At 41.3% G+C, this 21,718-nt stretch overlaps 1 protein-coding gene across 21 annotated transcripts in view; it reads left to right on the forward strand.

Annotated features, from left to right (window-relative positions):
* Positions 1–21,718, forward strand: part of LOC124953376 (collagen alpha chain CG42342-like) — a 90,109-nt gene that overhangs the window by 41,184 nt on the left and 27,207 nt on the right. For 14 of the 21 annotated variants that reach the window (XM_047504657.1, XM_047504663.1, XM_047504649.1 and 11 more), the window contains exons 2-4: positions 17,767–17,846; positions 18,874–18,909; positions 20,198–20,233. In XM_047504657.1, coding sequence (XP_047360613.1) covers positions 17,767–17,846; positions 18,874–18,909; positions 20,198–20,233 — 152 coding nt within the window. The remainder of the gene's footprint in view (positions 1–17,766; positions 17,847–18,873; positions 18,910–20,197; positions 20,234–21,718) is intronic. The other 7 variants (XM_047504653.1, XM_047504651.1, XM_047504665.1 and 4 more) reach the window with 2 other exon arrangements.

Raw genomic sequence — 21,718 nt, forward strand, 5'->3', positions numbered from 1 at the left:
AGGCCGAGTAACGCGTGGGACGTTGAGGGAACATAATATCGCGACAAGAAAGCCATACCTTCCGTCGTACAATTAAGCTCGACCGTAAAACGAACGTTTGCCGAGCATTTCTCCGCACGCACGTCTCGTGCCAAGAGTTTGCTACCTCCTGGCTACCTGTAATACGCCTTATCAAGGATAATTGCTCAATTAGACTTGTTCCTTCGTAATGTACTTAATAAGCAATCAAAGTATTACTTCGAGATGATCGTCCTTTTTCGTGTAATCTTACTGTCGTTTTAAATTCAATACCAGTCTTTTCTTCCTCCCTTTTTTCTCCTTTCTTTTTTTCGTTTTTTTCTTTTTTTTTCCTTTTTTTTTCTTTTTCTTTTTTTTCCTTTTTTTTCTCTCTCTCTCTTTCTTTCTTTCTTTCTTTCTTTCTTTTGCTCATTCGTTCGTTGCAAGGACGTAGAACGTAATGGAGAAAAATCCGGGTCATGGTCTTAGCGAGATCGCTCGGAGAGAAAATTCGTAGGAGATGAGGTCGAAGGGTATGAGGTCGGCTTTAGCGTACAACGTAAATACTATGGAATTGAATCGGTTCTTTTACGTTCCATCCACGTCCACGTATCGCGATCCACGAAATATGTAGAGTGCATCGAGCGAAAAATTGTTTGTTAGATTTTCCTACGATCCCTCTACCTGTTTTTCATTCGATGCTCCTCCATCGTTTTATTTCATTTTTATTTACCTCGGTCTCTTCGTTTCTTTTCCCCGTCGTAGCTGCCACGTAGTATTCATAGAACACGTAAACGTAGAGAATGGAGGCTAATACGATCGATCGTCGCGCAATTAATTCGCGACAAAGGTTCGACAAGATTAATCGCACTTTGTAGATAGACGATAAATCCGATCGATCCCGTTGGAAAACAGTCGAGTTATCGATCGACGGCTTCGAGGGTTTACGAACGGCTTCCCGAGTCGCGAGAGTGATACGATCGTTATGTGTTCGTTAGAGTTAATTTATGTATTTATTCAAAAAGCGGTGGGTATTGAATAAACAGCCGATAATGAAAGTTCATTGTGATATACGTCTGGTGGATGCCGAACGCGACCAGATAGCGTTACCGAACGCTGTAGCATCACCCCTAACGTAAATATTTGCCTGTACTTTTCGATCTGCAAATACTTTTCGACGTATCACTTTTCCAGACCAGTCCTCTCTCTCTCTCTCTCTCTCTCTCTCCCCCCCCCCCTCTCTTCAGGAAATATTCGCGATTCGTACGCGAGATCACGAGCGATATTTATGCCGTTAACCAATACGACGAGTTACCGTGACATTATGTGACATGAGTATTTCAGGCAATTTGAATTCTCTTAATTAATCGCATCGTTCAAATTCTACTCCCGAGTTTCATCAACTTCACGCTCTACTTATTTCTAAAACTTGGCGTTCTATATAGCATTGATAATAGGAACGATAATGGTAATAGAAGAGACGTCTGTGATATGACATTCTACTCAAGTCGATCTACAATAGGGCCGATAAAGATTGTTACGCGGGCGTGGCTCTCTGTGTACGTACCATCTAAGTACGAGGGACATTCCAATCAGGACATAACGGATTTGCCGATAGAATCTGCGAGCGATCCGGTAGTTTACCTACTCGTCGCCACGATTATACGTACAAACCGTGGAGGAACGCAAGCTAAATTGGATTTCGGTCTGGGATCGATGGTGTGCATCCGTGCCAACGTAATTAGGTTTTCCGAGCGCGCCATGCGGATTACGCGTCTCGATATATCCGCATAGCGGATTTCATATTTTCCTCGGTCTCCTTGAAACGTTATCGTATCGTCAATGATTTCTTGTTAATTAGTATGTAACGCGACGTTTATCAGAGCTCCTAAGGATATAACGCTTTTCTGTCCACGTCCTAAACTTCAACTTGCTCAACTCGAACGGAGAGAGAAATAGGTCTCGATCGAATTTAAAGAGGAAGTTCAATTTCGAGGGAAAACTTTCGAGGGACGAACGCATTGGACCATGTTGAAGTAGCAAGTTTCCTACCATTCTCCATTTTCCCACGTTTTACTTTACGCATGACTCCTTGAATAGTTTGAGACCCGTTTCACGACACGGACATCCTTGTCGATGATGACTGTAGGAGGAAAAACGTTAATAAAATCCAAAGAATCGACATATCGAAGAATTTTATTTATCGATCTCGTTAAATAATTCCCGTAGAATTCAGGAGCAATTTCTCAATCTACGTTAATCGTCAAAAGAGAACTGAAAATTTTCATAATATCACGCGTTAATGAGTTTTTGATTGCAAACCGTAAAAGCGTTCGTTGATAATTCCCTCAAAAAATAATCCTTGGAGATTGATGCTTTTTGTAATAACCACCAACTTTCCCATCTTTTTTCTCATTTAACAAAGATTCAGATGTGGAAAGCCGGAAAGTCTTTCTTTTTATTTTTCTCCTTTTCTAATCGGGTCGACGTATTTTACGATACGCGAGAAAATTTAAATACCAAAATTGCATGGAAAATGGAAGCATCTGCAGCTGGTGCTCTCAGAATCCCGAGAAAATCATGCAAATGTCTCGGAGCATCTTTATTTTACAGGACTGACGATGCGACCGGTGATATTGCGAGCGGCGCCGGTAAAAATGCTGATTATAATTCCGGCAATCGCAAGCAACGTAGCCAAGAAAAGTATTGAAAAGGGAAAACTGCGTTCGTACAAAGTATTCTCGCTAAGGAGAATCCATTGGGTAAAAACGAAAATTAATGTCCTCGTGAAAATGAAAAAAAAAAAAAAAAAACAAAATCAGTTTCTTTCATTCCTATCTAGAGATAATAGCAATTTAAGAAGGGTCGTCGAAAGATTAGAAATAATCGTTCGTATTAAAATTCTTAAGGAATGTTATAATATATTTTCGAATTGAATTTCTTGGCAAAGAAGAGAACGTACCCGACTGCAATACCATTGTTACGTCCCACGTGAAAAGGGAAGCTAAAAGAGAAAATGGAAATACACGGGACAGACGTATCGGCGATGCTCGATTGTCCTCGAGGTACTTCGGTCCCGTGCTACGTCAACAGTCGCCTTTTTTCGATGGCCTTTTTCAATGGCCTAAACAACCAAACACTTCGCCGACGCAGGATGTCGTGCGATGGTGTTTGCCACGTATATCTCTCTTTCTCTCTTTTTAGATCTCTTTTGGTATCTCGTTTTCAGCTCGTTCGGCGAAAAAACACGAATGAGAACGAGTGGGATAGTCGACGATTTTTCCCTTCTATTGCCCTTCTCGAGCACGCGAATTCGTGCTTCCTGATCTGTGCGTGTGCGTGTGCGTGTGCGTGTGTTTTTGTGTAAATTTCAAAAATATGCTCGCTCGGACGGCGGACGAGCGAAAAAACCAAGTGAAACGACGTGGAAGTACCACTCGGTGAAACGTGCATAATCGGGACGGTTCGATGTTCTCTATGTACTTTTTTTCTTTTTTTCTTTTTCTTCCTTTTTTTTTTTTTTCTTTTTTTTTTTTTTTTCATCGAGGTTCTCGATCGTACCGGTATTTTCTCTAGATTTATACTTATCGCATCCGTAAATGACGTGATTTATTTTCTCACTATTTTCGAATCTCCTCGAACATTTCCTGGCTGTACGATTTAAATTACCGTACGTGTATATAACGAGTGGAACCGATTAAGAGTTTGAGTGTTAACGAAAAAAGAAAAAATGGAAAAAAGAAAAAATACGCTTTACCGAACGATCGAGACATGATCGATGCATCGATCACACTTTTTACCAACTTGAATTTTGTTCGAGTGATCCTTCCGAAGCGTAGAATTCCATTTAATTGCTTTTTTTTTCCCCTCCCTCCGACTATTTGGCCAAGACGATTGAAGTGCCAACCTCGATGGATTTATCGTACTTGATTAGACGGCAGGGTTTCAAGTACGGACATCGAATGCTCGAAACGGCTGTCCAATGAGCAGGAACGATTATCGTTGAACATTGCGGATTCTCGTATAGCAGTATTTATCGCGGCAACTCGATGGATGAAGGCAATAGCTTGGAAATATTGGACTGTCGTGATTGCTGCGATAAAACTGGATCGGAATACGCGACAAAAATCAGTTCTCGATCGTTTTCAAAAAGTTCATTAGAAAGTAACGATAGAATATTCGATTCGATGGAAATGTAAGGATTAAGAGAATTAATTTTTAAATGTTGTTCTCTCTCTCTCTCTCTCTCTCTCTCTCTCTCTCTCTCTCTCTTATCGCTTGGAACGAGAAATATCGAATATCTCGTTGATAACATTTCCTAATTTAAATCCAATTGGATTGATAACATTAACGGCTCACTTGATTTAACAACGTTTCGGATACATTTGATTTCCAATGCTGCTAGATCAACTAAATACTCCTATTTCGTTGGCCTGTATTCATACGTCATTATGATATTAGATACGTCTGTTTCACTTTACGTCGTGGCTAGAACCACCTGCACAAGTTGTTTTAAATTATCGATGTATTCAGGAAACCATGATAATTTGCGAGAATACTAGAAATGCGTCAATCATGAATGACAGCTAACCAATTCCCATAAATTGCATTCCAATTTCTAAACGTAGCTCGATCGATGTTCTGTGTTATTAGGTATTATTTAGAAAGGAAAAAAGAAAAAGAACACGTATTGCTTCGAAACAAACGAATTATTTCAGCCACGTAACGTGTGAATTCACTCGACGAATTAGTCAAGAACTGGAGAGAGAGATGGAGAGAGATAGATAGATAGATAGATAGAGAGAGAGAGAGAGAGAGAGAGAGAGAGAGAGAGAGAGAGAGAGAGAGAGAGAGAATGAACGAAAAGCCGATTAAGCTTTGTGACTCTTTGTCGATTGAACTGTTTACAGAGACGCGCAGAGAAGTAGACGAAAGGATCGATAGTTCGAGATACCCTGTAAAAAGCACGGATTTCAACTTAAGCGCATTTCACCGTTCGAATGGTCGAGATAGAACTAAGTTTAAATTCAAATCACTATGTTCCTAACTACGATGTATACCATGCTTGAAAAATAGAGAGAGAGAGAGAGAGAATTTCCTCCTTAAATTCACTATTTCTTTCTTTTTTATATACAAGTTCATTTTCATGGTTGAAGAATTAAAAGAATTGCATCGTCCTGAAACTCCTTCCTGTTTTATCGAAATTTCAAGTACCCTCGCGATCTTCGCTTCAATACGTCCACTCGTTCGCGTATCGATGATAGAAATCAATTCAGGTTCTACGAACGTACCTTCGTCATTACGTTTCATCAAAGCGTTTTCTTCGAGAATCCCCGTATCCCTCGAGGTCCTATAAAAAGATTTCAAAGGTAAAAACGATTTAGTGGAATTGCCGAAGAACTTTTTAATTTACCAAACGTATTTCTTTTCTACTTATCTAAGTTCTACTTATTCCATCAACTTTAATCTATTTCCGGATCATTGAATCTTAAAATCTCGAAACATATTAAAACTTTCTAACTTTGAGACGATCAAGTAAGCCAAATGAACTACAAACGTGTACGTATTTGATCGAAATCTTTTAGGTCAGACTTCGTAACTAACAAGATTTACGACATTGTAATCGTCAGAGTTTCACATAAAATTGACAGTCGAATCGTTTTGAAAAGAAGTTAACCAATTTGTCAGACTTACTTGATACGGTGGAAGAAAAGAGAGGAAGAGATGACTCTTTAGATTCCCTGGAGACTCTCTTTCTGTCCTCCCTTTTTACTTTCATTCCAGAGAAAATTGAATACAGTCTCCCGTAGGCTCTCGGACGACAAAAACGCAGTACGAATTTCGTTGTGAAGCGTCCTCGAAACGAAAGCGGTAGTTCCCTAACATTCTGGGAATTTACTTGGGCGCTCATACAATGAGATTCATTGTACGCATTGTATCGCGATGTTCCATTCGCGCTCCTCTCTCTCTCTCTCTCTCTCTTCTTCTCCTCGACACAATAGGTTGTGTACGTTGGTCGTTTGCCATGGTCAGCAGAAACAGCAACAGAGTAGGAACGTTGAATTCCGTGCACGACATCATCGCTAGATTACGTACGTTCCGTGCACGTTGCTGAATCGGCCTACTGGTTGATATGGAATAAGCCACGGAAGCGACGACAGCCAGCACCGATTTCCTAAGTGCCTAATCGCGTATAATAGCGAACAAAGCAGAGCATTGCCGGTGAGCTCGTCGCGTGCCACTTACAATTAGAGAAACACGTATGATAGTCGCGCGAACTACGTGACTCGGGCCCTCGTCCGTTCTGGAAAGTGGCCCGATTGAGATAATTTATGAGTTCTCGTGCGGCTTCAATCGTCTACGGAAACGTTTACGCATTATATCCTTTATCACATTCGATTCTGTAAATATTCTGTAATCTTATATTTTTTCGATAACGCGATAGGCATCGTATTCGATTATTTCTTTTTTTGTTTATTTTCTGTTTCTGCTTCTTTTTTTTTTTTTTTTTTTTTTCCTTTTTTTTTCCTTTTTTTCCTTTTTTTTTTTTTTTTTTTTTTTTTTTTTTTTTTCTTTTTTTCTAAATTTATCTCAACGTCACCGAAATGCAGCCGAGGAAGTCTCGAGACGAGAAGCAAGGTCAGTGGTTACTACTGTCGAAATAACACGCGCATAATAAAAGCTCCTTCAAAGGACTGTTCGCTCCCCTCCTTTTACTCTGTTTCGTGCTTTCTACTCTATCTCTCTCTCTCTCTCTCTCTCTCTCTCCCCTCCTCTCTTCGTTTTCGTTCTTTTTCATGCATCGCAGGCTGGCACGCGAAGGCTATTTCGCGACGTGTCACGAGTCATTAGAAGGTTAGTCGTCGACATCTCGAACTGGCTCCCTGTTCGAGCACCATTTATGTAAGGGGTGTTCCAAAATTGACTCTATCCTCAACGATACGTTTCTATATTCCACTTTAATCAAATTGTGCTCCATGCTGTTATAATCTACAACGAACGTGAACGCTGTTCGAACACACATGTGTCGATTCGATACAATAAATCTTTCGTATGATCGTTAATTCGTTGCTAATTATAATACAACATATTTTATGGAATGAAACGTTCCAAAAAAAAAAAAAAAGAAAAAAAAATATAGAAAAGAAAAAAGAAAAAAAAAAGGAAAAAGAAAAAAGCTAAGTATTCACTTTAGAAGCACCCTTTATATCGAACGGAATACGTATCCGTCGTGGAACGTCGTAGTGGCGCCCAGCCAGAAATGCCTGATGAGTACTCCTAACGTGGCGGACATATTTTTAAAGTGTCTCACTTTCACGCCTCTCCTCTTCTTTGGTCCGAGAAACTGGCCGCAGTGAAACGCACGAAGCTGACAAATTTACCGCGCAAAACGAAGGAAGATCGAATTTTCGTTCGCCTCTTAGTCTCACGGACATTGACGTCCGTTGTTTCACACGCCTTATCTTTCATATACTTTAAGAATATCTTTATTGATCTTTAGATATTTTTAACATCCTCGCAAAATATTCCGTGGCGTACCAACAACTTGGATTAAAACAATAGAATCACGTGTTCTTATCGTTGACGATAGTAGAGACACGATAAAACAAACAATGCTGAGAAATTAATTAAAAACTTCTCTCTTGTTTCCCTTGGACGGGACATTAATCATCAACTTGTTTTCTGGAGAACAACCCTTCTCACGGTGTTATATAAAACGCGTGACAGTTTTCACGCCTGGCAAAAAACAGGCAGGACTTTCGCTCCCTCCCTCTCTCTCTCTCTCTCTCTCTCTCTCTCTCTACCCCCTCCCCACCATCTTTCTTTCCCAAGCGAGCAATAAAAAAGTTGCTTCCAGTTTTGGAACTAGTCTAGAAAGGTTCTACATCCTCCCAACAGATAGCTGAATTTTTTCCTGCGATTTCTCTAACCGGAACGAAAACGTCCGAACAAAAAGGACCGCGTCAAATTTATATTCCTTTGGTCCTTTTGGTGTAAACTTAAAAAACCGAACATGTTCGATATTCCTCGTTCGTTGTATCAACTTGATACGATCAATCGGATTCGCTGCAAGTTTCTTCTCGCTAAAGATGGAAGGCTGGAAACTGCAGTTGCTGAATTTCGAAAGTTACTCGTCGTTAACTTAAACGCTTACGCGTCGTTTAATGTTCACGATCGAACAAAGTTACAATTGCGATCTAGGTATCTACGAGGGGGATAAAATTTCAATTTCTCCGGCTCTCATCAAAAAATAAATGGCATGTAAATACCTCTGAAAGAGAATCGAAAAACCTTGTGATCCAAAATTCATCCTTATCCTTCTATTTTCTCTTCGAATATCAGAGTTAGTTGGAGCTTAGATAAGCGTACAAAGCGTGCTACAATAAAGATCCGCATTGTACTTGGGAACTATTAGAACAGCTCGTTATCTGCATTTCTCTTTCTCTCTTACACTCTATATCGTTTGTTTGCAAATTCGGAAGTTGTCTGAAAATTCGTTTCAATTATGGGAACTAGGATAGCAAGTTGTTATCGCGAAAATGAAAAGTTTATTCCGGTTATTCAGCAAAGTAGGTTCAAACTGGCGCGGACCAAAAGTGCGGGAGGGACTGTCCGCTGCAATAACTTTCTCATTATTTCACGACAGGCACCTTCTAAATTGCTTAAAGGTTACCGTTACCGTGGCTTCTCTCATTAACCGGCTACACGCTAACTCATCTTCTTGAACTTGTCATGCTCCGGGAGAAACTTCGCGACGTCTTATTGAGTTATTAATGGCTTGAATCTGTCGGCGGTTTGGCCCGGAAGTTCAGAAGCTTGTCTGGTGTTATAATACGCTCGACATTAATTGTGATAAAAGTAACAAATCCATAAAAAGAAAAAATAAAGAAAAAAATGAAATCTCTCGTGTGGTTAAAGGGCAATCAATTAATTCAGGTCAATGAAAAATATTAAAAGGAAAGACGAGCCAACTTTTTTTTTTTGATCGAAATAAATCCGTTCAATTCGCGCATTCCATTTCGGATCCACACAGGGAATCGAAGAGTCTCAAAGGCCACCCGTTAATTTCGTAGAAGCGTCTTTCTGTCCAGTCGGAGAAGTTCTACGGAGATGGTGTTAAAATACCTGCCCATTAACCGGTCCCACGTTAACTTGCCTTCCGTTGGCCGCTGCAAACCGCAAGAGAGAGAGAGAGAGAGAGAGAGAGAGAGAGAGAGAGAAAGACGCAGATAGGGGAACTCAAGCTTAGCTATACCTCTTCGCTCGCACACAATGCCAAACCACAGGCAGGCGGTCTACGTGTGGATATTCCATCGACTTGCTCGTGGTCGCCTTACCGCATGCATCCTCTCTACCCTCATCTCCTTCTCCTCGTACTCTCTTTCTCTCTCCCTCCTTTTCTCTCACACTCTTCGTAATAAACGCATCCACCCATGCATTCGTCCGTTCCTCTCTAAAACTCGAGAAACCGAGACGAAACTCTGGTCAGACGCATAAATATTGTCTCTTCTCTTGGTCCTTTCACCTTTCCTCTCTCTCTCTCTCTCTCTCTCTCTCTCTCTCTCTCTTTTGCGTCGCGCCCATTCGTGAATTCCTCTTCTCGACATGTAACTTCACACCTCGTATCATTCATACCTCCCACTCTGCTCGTTCCACTCACCATAATCTCGCACTCTTCCATCTTCCATTCTGTCTTTCTCTTTCTCTCTCTCTCTCTCTCTCTCTCTACATAATGATTACCATCTCCGTCGATTTCGAGCCGTCGTCCCACCTCTTTTTCCACTATCGTTTCGACTTTAACGACCGACAGAAACGATCTGTTTCCAAGTGGGACGCGTCTAATTGGGCCGTGTACCATTAAGAGGGACGGCAAATGTTCAAAGAGTTTACGTGGACTGAGAACACAGGAGGGACCTAAAAAGAGTGGAAAGAAAAAAATCAACAAAACACTTTACTTTCATAGAGAAAAAGAAAGAGGGTGTAGCAACAAGTAGAGAAAGAAAAGGAAATGTTAAAATCGAGTAATGCCAGCGAAATGCATCGTTATTGCGCCGAACGAAACGATAATGCGAAGCATCGTTTCACGCGAAGCTTTTCAGAATCATCGAGTCGAAGGAAGCAAACAGATCGAATCGAACGTGACAACGCGGTCCTTTCCTTTCTGTATCATCCTCGTGAAAAGATAAAAGATATGCTCCTATGAGTATAAGTACGACGAATGCATAACATTTTCTTACCTAGCGGCATTGTATTCAGGAAATAAGGAAAAATGTGAGAGCTGGTAAAGGCGATGCAGGTATCGTGAAGCTACATCTTCCTTAAAGAAAACGCCTCGCCTGTATAAAAAGAAACCGTCGCCTCTTTACCTTCAGGGAAAACGGCAAATGCTGAAAAGCTTTTACCGAGATTAGAAGTTTATGAATTTGCAGGTTGTATGTAACATCCCATGGCATTTCGTTCAGTTGAAATTTTAACGGAAGTATTACAGGGAAGAAAATTCTTAGTCCGTTGTAAAAAAAAAAAAAAAAAAAAAAAAAAAAAAAAAGAAAAAAAGAAAAGAAAAAAAGGAAGGAAAAGGGGGAAGGTATAAAAAAGGTCTCTTGCCGTTTCACATTTATTCTTCCCCTCGATTATGAGTTATTCGAAGCGCATAGATTTGATGGAATGTGTAGTTGAAATGGTAGGAACGTAGGTATGCACATACGTAGAATGTTCACGTAATACCTCTCGGCATGTAATATCGGCAAGAAGATAAGAGCTTCTAATTAGTCTATAGCCTGTACTAAATTCTCAACGACTAACAAGGCTAATAAGCGGGACAACGTTTCCTATATGTCTCCCGACGCTGCATCCGACTGTTTCCGATTCAAATTCTAATCTTAAATTGTGAAAATTCACAATTAGAATACGAAAAATATATAATACTCTAATTCTTGCAGGATAAAGGGCGTAAATTTGCGTGTAATCGAAAATTGTCCGGGCGTGGGATAACGAGTTCATTGTCGTCGAGTACGTAAATCTTTGAAGAAAACGCCAGATTGCCCGACATCTTTTATAAGAAGGAAGAAGAAAGAGAAAAGTTTCGCCCAGTACACACGTGGGCGAGGAGGACGAACGTGGGCGCTCCATTCCGGTATTCCGTTAGGGTTCGGCCTTTGAGGAAAGAGGAAGGGACTGGATCGGTCGGTAAGCGTCGGGCATGGTGAACGACTACGAGCCCAAGGGTTGTCGACGTCGTTGTCGGGCACGAGTCCAAGTTCTTCCTATACCTGAAAATTACCCGACCAATATGATAACTCGGCCACTTATGTCTTCTGCCGGACCATTACGGGCCATTCTGCTGACATTACGACCTTTCCCCTTTACCTTTTTCCTTCTTTATTTGTCGGTACCTGCTAGGAGATGATCAAATTTATTCCCTATTAAAATTTATTTTCTCCATCTGTTTATTCGTAATTTTTTTATTCCATTTTCGCTAACTATCCTTAAACGTTCTTACTGGTTATTTTTAAGTAGATTTATCGTTCTCATTGTTAACTAGTTAACTTTCCATAATCCAACCTCGCCAATTCTCTCGGTAAAAATACTTTTTCTCTTTTTCGAAACTGTGAACGCGTTAACGAACTCATTACGGTAAATAATGAAAGACTACAGCTAGTTTCTCTCTCTCTCTTTCTCTCTCTCTCTCTCTCTCTCTCTCTCTCTCTCTCTCTCTCTCTCTCGGAGAAATGGAAGAAGACCAGCATCGAAATCTTGCCATTATCAACTTTCTTTAGTAACAGGAGAGACTGAGAAAATCATGAATATTTCAAATAAAGGAGAAAAAGGACTAAAAGAGGAAAGAATAGGACAGAGGGAGAGAACGAGTCGTCTCGGGTTTCAGACGAATGGCGTCTAGGAAAGCAAAGCAGAGCGAAACAATTGAAAAGGAGGGAGCAGATAATAGAGAAGGGAGGAAGACGAAGCTACAACGTCTTCTCATTGTGCCTCACGGCGTGCGGTCCTCGTATTCTTGCGAACCTCCCGCTGGGCAGGTTGGGGCTGCAGCTACGGTTTAGAATCAAACCAGAAGGCCTGGAATTCGTTTCTCGGATTATAAGTTATACCTTATAAAGTTTGTTGCGAGCAGACTCAAAAGTGGCCGACACAGTACTGGCAACGGTCTCCTTCTCGAGGGTGGTCCCGATCCTTTCATCTTCCCTTCGTCCCTTCTTTACTAGATTATCTCAATTCAACCATTTGTAATTATATGATTATTACTCGGTCATTGCATATACCTACCCCCTTTTACCAACCAATTTTCTTTCTTCCTTCTCCTAACATCTTCTTAAGATTACATAGGATAACTTTGTCATAAAAAAGCAATATGATTATCGAATATTTTTTTTCCAGTCTAATCCGATCAAGTCGACTTAGATAAAATCGGATCTTATCGGTTCTAAATTTCTTGTAAAATCTCAAATTTATATCGGCTTATTTGGAAAACGGTACATCGTTATACTTTATGTTTTCATACCGGCGGACGTATGAAAGAGGCGTACTTAGAGGGAAAAAAAAAAAAAAAAAAAAAAGAAAGAAAAAGGAAAAAAAAAAAACGAAAAAAAGGCAGAACGTTTGAAGAGCTTTCGATCCATCGGATAAGCCCGAACTCGACATGGTGATTCGTAAAATCTCGTTAGATTTCATCACCGTCACGTAACGCTTTTTTCATTCGGCGCGCGTCCCTGAACCGTGTTCTAATTTGAAAAACCGATCGGAATTTTATAGTGGAAAGATAAAAAAAAAAAAAAAAAAAAAGAAAAAAAAAGAAAAAAGGAGGAGAAACCAATCGAATAAGCGATGCCTACGCCATTGATAGAAAAGGAGAATGAGAAGTAGATATCACCGATACGATATAGCCCTCTCTTGCTCTCGTGACTGCGTGGAAATCGAATCGCTGGGACCACACGCATCCGGTGAACGCATTAAAGCTCCCGCGACACAAATTCCAGAAGTGAAATCCGCGGCAGCCGCATCGGTTATGCCAAGCCACCGACTCGTCGTTTCGCGTCCGATAAAGCTGCTAATGGTCATGTATACGTTAACTATTACTCGATGTAACTCGTAGTATCCAGTGTGTCCTTCATTCACGCTGAACGCGAATCCCTTTTTTTCTCTTTGTCTCTGTCTCACTTACGAACGTATATATATATATATATCAGTACGGTAGCGGGCAAGATCAGCAACACGATCACGGTTATAGTAGCTGTAGAAATCGACTACGCCCTTCCTTCTCGCATACCCGGCGGTCTCGTTCGTCCACACTGGTATTCATCCTGCGGACGACAAGTATGATTTAAAGGGGAAGATCTACGGGACTACCGCTGGGCGAGGTAAAAGGAGAGAGAGAAGGACGATGGGATAGGAAAAAAAAAGGAAAGTAAATCAATCTTGGGCCAAATTCTCTTAGATGCTCTCGCAAACTCGAACAACGCTACCAAATTATTGACTGACGTTGCGTGAAAGAGAAAAGAGAGAGAGGACGCGAGTATTAAATATTGATCTCTTTATCTGCTTGTTATCCTTAGAAAAAACTGATTACCAAGATATGTATATACGTGTGTGTGTGTGTGTGTGTGTGTGTGTGACAGGATATAAAAGGTTCGAGTGACACACATGTTATAGTCCAATAAAATATTTGAGATTACATTAACAAAACGAACAAGTTGTCGAGTACGTTCGACTTCTCCAAGAACATCGTGGTTGGTCTTTGAGAGAGTGGACAAGCCACTTCTGTCCGTGAAATCGTCGATGGCTTGATGTCGAACAATCATAGTAATTGATGTCATTGGAATCTGGTCTTTCTTCGATCATTTTCAAGGAAAGAAACAGGAGGAAGTGAGCGCACGCGAGTCATGCGGAGATGAGTGTCCTATAGGTAGGATGCATCGTCATGGGAGTACCGATTATGTATCTCAATCATGGCAAACTACCGGGGCGGGAATCGGAGAGGCTGCACGTTCTGGCCCGCGGCCGCGACATGTGAGGTCCCCACCGACCTGTCTACCCGTTCTTCTACTCCTTTTACCGCCCAACTCTTCGACGATAAACAGTGTCTCTCATTCGTGCGTTCACCAGTAACGTCAATTATCGTCTAAGTTACATACTTCATAGGCATCGAATTTTCAACCCTCTCTCTCTCTTTCTCTCTCCCTCTCTCTCTCTCTCTCTCTCTCTCTCTCTCTCTCTCTACCTCCCTCCCTTTCGAGCTATAAAAAGCTTGCATTCGACGACGATAAAAAAGCTTTGAGACTTTGTTCAACGTGTGATTAATGACGGCCAACTGTTCCTGCTGTCGCCGAGCCCGCACAGAACATGTAATATGTATGCGCTCGAATTAACTTTTAAAGGGAAACGATGCGAGTTTGATCTTACGTTGGTCGAAGAGATAAATGATCGACGAACCGACGCCAAAGTAGTTATAGAATCTACGAATAGGAAACCGATGGGGAAATGGAGCGAATCGAAAGTGTAAATGGTTTCTCATCGATGATATTGAAGAGAACATATTCACGCGATGAGGTAATTATGCAATAAAAGATAACGGACGTGCTCGATGCTTTCATATGACGTTGTTTTTTGCATTTTATATAAATTGCATTAAGGACGAAGTTTTAACGCGATACCGCTCGGAAATAACGAGCTTTTACACCGGAGTGTACTTTCCATGCGTGGATATCTCGAGTCAAGCGTTAATTAGAACTTACGCTGGTGTTGGGAAAAAAATCCTTGCGATTAGCTTTGCAAAAACTTTGAAGAAGGAGAAGGAAAATTTACATATCAACTAGAAATACCTAAGAATTAGCTCGTCAGAGGACTTCGTTCATAGTTAATTGCCTTATAAAATGACAGAAAAGAAGAAAAGGATGTGCCGGTCGACAAAATCGACGAACAAGTCGACATCAAAGTACTCTTATCTCTCATACCACTCGAATCGTTTCAACGAGATCGACTTTAAAAACGAGCACGTCCAAGCTCCGTGATCGCACGAGTCAGCTACCTATGGAAGATCGAGCACGCTCGATGGCAAAAGCGGAGCAAGAGGCTTAATCACATGGAAGTAACGCCAGTCGTTCGCGTGCTTTCTATTCGGCAAAGTCTATTTTGTAAACAAAAAGGTTCTCTCGACGTGGCCGAGCACGCGAAAGTGCCCTGGAGTCAGCCGGTCTCGGAACTCTGCCAAAACGTCGCGTTGATCTCATTCCTATCCGTGCATGAGATATCCATGAGGTTTGACCGAGCCTCTGTCTCCCTTTCTCTTTCTCATAAGTATCTTTAAGACAGAAGGAGATAGATACGGAGAGTCGAGAAACTCGAGTTTTATTGTATCGCACCAAACGTGTATTTTGGTCTTGTCTAGACTCCTCGCCTTTCTTCGCTTCTACCACCACTTAAACTTCATCCTCTTCCATCTTTCTTTTCCCTCTGTCTCTCTCTCTCTCTCCCTCTCTCTCTCTCTCTCTCTCTCTCTCTCTCTCGAACTCGAACTCGCTAGTATTTGCTGCTGAGACGGCAAACGAGGCGACAAGAGATTTTCTTCGTTCCTCATTCCTCTCTCTCTCTCTCTCTCTGTCAACTCTGATTTTTATCCACTAACAATAAGCGACATCACTTTGTTAATGGTAGACTCTAAAGTAGAGAATTTCAGTACGAGTACGTTCAGGCTCTGAACAGTAAATGAAAAGGACGATCGAAATCATTCGCTTGTTTCACGCAACTTTCCTCGTTATTCCCAGTATTTCTCGACGAGTACGCTTGAGCTGAGAGAGCGTGGTACACTCGACGAGTGCTGCTAAGCATTTAGAAGTCGACTATACCCCTAAGCACGAAGCTTTCTAAACAAAAGTAAACGCTCCAAGAGATTTTCTCTATATCATTCGATACTAAGTGTTATATAATCGATCGAAACTCTAATTATTTTCAACGTCTCATTTTTCTAATGTCACGATTGAAGTAAAATCAAAGAAAAATTTTCATCGAATCGTCGTATGCTCCATCTCGTATGAGAGTAGACAAGAACGAGCACGACTTAATGCTCGATTTCGAAACTGAGATCTGCTCATCCTGGTCGTCTCGTAGGGGATAATCGTTATGACAGGAGATACGACGAACGGCTCCGTTTTTATTCTTGGAGACTCGACGATCGTTCAGCCAGATGCCTTCCCTCTCGATCACCTACGATAATCCAGGAAGGGACAAATGCCTCGCACATGAATACACCATTTGTGTGTCTCTCTTCTCACTCTCTTCCTCCTCCTGTTTCTCTTCCTCTTCTTGCTCGTATCTACGCTTCGCTTCTCCTCTTTCGGATATCGTCGAGTGACCGTACCCTAGTGGCACTCACGTCGGTATACGTTAAGTACACGGCAGCTGTCGCTGACAAGTGCGCTACAGCGAAAGGATCGGCACGTACGCGTTATTTCAACACGCGAATGTACCAACCATTCTAGATCGCCAACACATGCTAAGGTCAAACGTAATTTTCTTCAAGAGGTTTCCTTCCCCAAGTTGATTAAAATCAACTATGGATCAGTTGCATTACGGTTCTCTTCTACCTCTCGCAGTTTCAATTAATTTTCTAATTCTCTCGGGATCGCTAGGAATTTATTCTTCATGGACGAAAAGCGGCGAAAGGCGAGTTAATTATGGGATAATCTATTTCGATGGAAAAGGTGAAGAAAAATATTCCCATTGAATGTCTCTCTTTTGCACAAAGAGAAACGAAAAGGACGGTAGATACCGTGTTCCCTCTCGTCACGTGCGTTATTCTGATTTCCGGCCCGGGACAAGCGACTCGTTTAGAGTCGGGGATTCTCTCTTTCTCTCCCCCTCTCTCTCTCTCTCTCTCTCTCTCTCTCTCTCTCTCTCTCTCTATTTCTCTCAGGGGATAATTCAATCGAGATTTATTCCCAGCCTGTTCTGGGGCTGGTCAGGAGCAGAGGACGCAAAGCACTCTTGGCTACGACGAATACAGAGTCATGAGAAGGAGGATGAGAACGCGTTCGGACATTTCGACAGGGCGGGAGCCTCGTCTCTTTCTTTTATTTTCCATTTATCGCCGGCGGCAATATTCCGAGGGGATGACGTCATATCCTCCAAAGAGGGACCGAAGCAAAATCGAAATAAACCGACCGACGGTCCTCCGAACAATCACCGTTTTCGCACTCGAACGATACGCCAGAACGACGAACCAAACCATTTTTCGTGATTCGATTGATAATAAGTGACCGTTATGAATCACTCGTTACGTGCTTTCTTTTTATCACGTCCCCCTTCTCCTAGATTTCATTATTGATTTTTAGAAGAGAAAAGATTCTCGGAATTACGTTCGCGCGCGCGCGCGCGCGAGAGAGAGAGAGAGAGAGAGAGAGAGAGAGAGAGAGAGAGAGAAATAGGTATCAATCGCCCATCGTCGCTCAGAGTTCTTTCAATTTTGGAGATGGACGAACGTGATATCTCGGTATCTCGCACAAAACGTCTATTTGCACGGGTCTCAAAGTTCTCATCCACTCTCGGAAGAAATGAAGAATCGCATTCGAATGCAATAGTGCATTCTTCGATCGAGGAAAGAGAAAAAGAGAGAAAAGTCATATTCGAGATTAAAAACTTTGATGAACTTCTTGGCTAGTACTTTGGATGGAACTACGAACAATTGAACACCGAACTGCGAATAAAGGACATTGATTTTGGAGAATGGAATATTAAGAGACTTTGGTTTCTATGTTTCAGGTCCACCGGGAGAGCCAGGTCCGCCAGGGAAAAAAGGAAAGAAGGGCAAAAAGGGTGAACCCGGAGAGCCCGGGCCGCCGGTGAGTGCTCTCGATCCAAAGCGATCGACTACCCCTGCCACTCGAAAAGCACGTTTCACTCCTCCACCCCCTTACCACTTCCCAGCCTATCGTAGCGCACCAATACACACGCACTCTAGAAGAGAGACAACCGCAAATGCCCGAGCATGACATAGTACAGTAGCTAACGGTATACACGAGCCGCTCTTGATCGCGTGGAGGAGGAGGAGGAGAAGGAGGAGAAGGAAGGAAGAAGAGCCGGACGACGAGCATTCTTTTCTCCATTCGCTCCACCATTTCTTCCACTCTTTCGTATAAATCAAGAGATACCGGTTATATTAGCAGGTAAAATAGGGACCTCCTTTTCAACGTTAACAAAAAGAAAACCATCTTTGGTTTTATAATGGACGTTGACAAATCATCTCCATCAGAGAGTTTTTTTTCTTCTCACCTATATCTCAAAGAAATTCAATCGCTATTTCTCTAGAACGTATTATTAAGTATCGTGTAGTTTTCAGATCGGGTAGACGAGATTGCCAATTCGTGCCTTCGAACGATCATCCTTTTGATACAGCTCCTAGAGCAGCCTTATCGCGATCCTTTCGAAGAAGAAAACAAAAATTTTCTCTCTCTCTCTCTCTCTCTCTCTTTCTCTCTATATTTTTCTTTTTGTGGTGCTCGCCACTCGATCCAAGATCCTGTGGTCAGGGCCACGTTGAGGTAGCGCGTGTCGCGCATTGGCCGCACGTTTGCACGCTGCGGGAATATCTAATTGGCCGGAATAATTATCGGCCTGCTCCTTAACGGAACGTACGTACTTACCTACTCGATACTAGCCGTGTTCTCCCTCTCTCTTACTTTCTCTCTCTCTCTCTCTCTCTCTCTTTTTCTCTTTCTCTTTCTCTTATGTTTTCCGTACGATCCACACCACGATAGGATCGCGATCACGACTCATGAGCACGGAACAAATGCTTTTGCATGAGCGCGAGAGTACCTAATCCCTTTCCACAGTAAATGAGTTTTTAATTTGTTATACCCCTTCTTACAGGGTGTGGCCGGGACGCCGGGCAAGAACGGTTTTCCGGTATATTATTTTTTATTTTCTTTCCATTCCTTTCTCTCTCTCTCTCTCTGTCTTGTCGCTCTTTGTATCTAGCTCTCTTTCTCTATTTTCATCGTCTATGTGATTGCAATCATCAGATTCTATCGTTTATCACGCTGCGAATCTTCTTTCTTCAGCTTCGATCCATTGAACCAGCTTATTTCCTCATCGATCGTGCCATCCTCTTTTAATTTCGATCTTCTTCTCTCTCTCTCTATCTCTCTCTTTCTCTCTCATATTTTTTTAATTTTTTTTCTTTCTTTCTTTCTTTCTTCGATTCTTTTCAAAGCACTCATATACAAAGCCCAGTACGATTCGCCTAGATATGACATTATGTCGTTCGTCTCCAAATACGCTGGCTCGTTTGTGAAATTGGCAGCGCAAGAGTAATTCACAGATCTTGTTGTAGGCACCATGAAGGCTTTCCCGTATTGCGTTGCTCATACTACTATCACTTCAAACAGCAATATACTCAACGCTGCTGTTACTACTCCTGTTATTATTGTGTCGATCAATAACCCAACCTGCACGAATGTTATCAATGGAAGCACTATTGGAAAAGATAGTATCGGATTCAACATATTTAACAATTTTGAAACTACGTTATCTTCCTTTTCATTTTATTCATATATCATGTTTTGCTCGAATTTGTTAACAACGATTTTTTAGAATGACGATAATCGGTCGGATACTTTAACGTTCATCAAAACGTTTCAACCTTCTTTTTGGACGTCTCTTTAGCTGAAAATAGACGGGAATCATCAATAACTGAAAATTGATAAATGCGAGAAGCATAAAGCCGAGAAATAATGCCGATAATAACGGCAATGGATGACGTAACAGCATCGTCATTCGAGCTAGTCGGCCATGACTTGCGCTGCCAATATTTGAATTTTACGTGAAAGGACACGTTTAAACGAGATATCAACGATGAAACATTGAATTTAACAGCCGTCGTATTTGGATACGTATTTTGATTATTATCGTCATACTCTCAGTGGTGCCTCTATCTCTGTCGCGTTTGCTCATCTACATATATATGTATATATATATATATATATATATATATATATATATATATATGTGTACACACACATATGTACATGTATATGCATACATGTATGTATATATATGTATCTGTATATATATACATATACGCCAAGGAATGATATCTTCAAGGCTGCGCCTCAGCCCACTCGATTTTCACTTTCCTTCGTTCGTCGTTAAAATCGTCAAGCGACGAACATCGCTAATCAGTCTCTTCTTTCAGGGACCTATCGGGTTGGACGGACCTAAAGGAGATGCGGTAAGTTTCTCAGCAAGTAGAGAGATTCGAGGCAAATAAATTTACTCCTTTTCCACGTCGAGAAGAGATTCAGCCAAGTCTTTGTTCGTAACAATGGTAATTCGATCCAAGTTCGTAACTAGATAGGAAATTTTGGATCACGCGTTTGTTGGAGTAGATCGAATTCATTTATATCTTTCGTCGATCGTTCGACACCTTCCTCGATCCAAGAAATTTCCTAACAACGCAACAGGTACCGATAGACCGAGTAAATTTCATTAAACGTCGATCACTCCGCTTCTTCTCACTCTCTGTCCGTCCCTCCGGCGAGAACGTCGGAATAACAACGCGAAAGGACATGTTCGACGTTGACGACAATCGGACGTGTAAAGCAATAGAAAGACGGATCACGCTCGACGTCGGCCATTTTCGCGCTCGAATTTACCAGATAAATCTGATATCCGGATGTCCTGCTTCTCTCGAGCAGACAAATTGGAACGTTTCAATGGAAACACTCAAATATCTTGATTGCTTTTCAACGTAGAATGGTATAAGCTTTTCAAAAGGGAAAAAAAGAAAAAATTAGTATTTCGAAGTACATACGATTGGTAAAAAATTTATATCCTGATGAACAATCCGATTTGTATGTGGGGAAAATAAAAAAGAAAAGGAAAAAACTTCAGGTGTTTTCATTTAAATATCAAATCCAGATATTCACACCTATGCTTCGATGAATTTAGCCCCAGAAACATAGCCGAGTGATATCGACGTGTGATCGAATTTCGTTCTCTTCGAATCGTGTCATACCAATCCTGAATTTGCATGTGTATGCGTATACACGGATATGGAAAGGAAAAAAAAAAAAAAAAGAAAAAAAGAAAAAAAAAGAAAAAGGAAGAAAAAAAAAGAATATAGCCAGAGAAACGATCGTTTATGCGCTAGTTCTATCTATCTCTCTTATTGAGCAACGAAGATAGCGCATCGTTCCGCCCGTATAAACAAACGGAAATTGGAGAGACGAGTGCATCGCAAATATTCCTAGATATTTGTCTTCTGGACGGACAAAGGAGAAGAAGAAGAGGAGAAGGAGAATAAAGGAGGAAAAGAAAAAAAGGGAGAAAAAGAGGTAAAAGAAAAAAAAAAGACTTTGATCGACTGGCTCGACGGTACCTCTTTGCTTGTCTCTACCTACACGCCGCGGGCTGACCACGCAAACTACGAATGTGTACTTAGGTGCTTACCTCAGAAGAATCTACCAAGTAATTACCATAAAATTTGACGATGCAATGTCTACCATGTTTCAGGGAATGTTTTATCATATGTTCCTTCGTACAAATTTCATTAGCCTTTCCTCTTACCGAGGAAATGTCCTCTCATCTTAATATTTCTCTGGATAAATTTAGAAAGTAAAAAAAAAAAGAAAAAGTCCTTCACTCGAAAACGCAATATCCTACACCATGGTCTATAGAAGTAACGTAACGTTTCGCAATTTCTTTTAATTATCTC

This window comes from Vespa velutina, chromosome 12, assembly GCF_912470025.1.
Source record: "Vespa velutina chromosome 12, iVesVel2.1, whole genome shotgun sequence".
Lineage (NCBI taxonomy): Eukaryota > Metazoa > Arthropoda > Insecta > Hymenoptera > Vespidae > Vespa > Vespa velutina.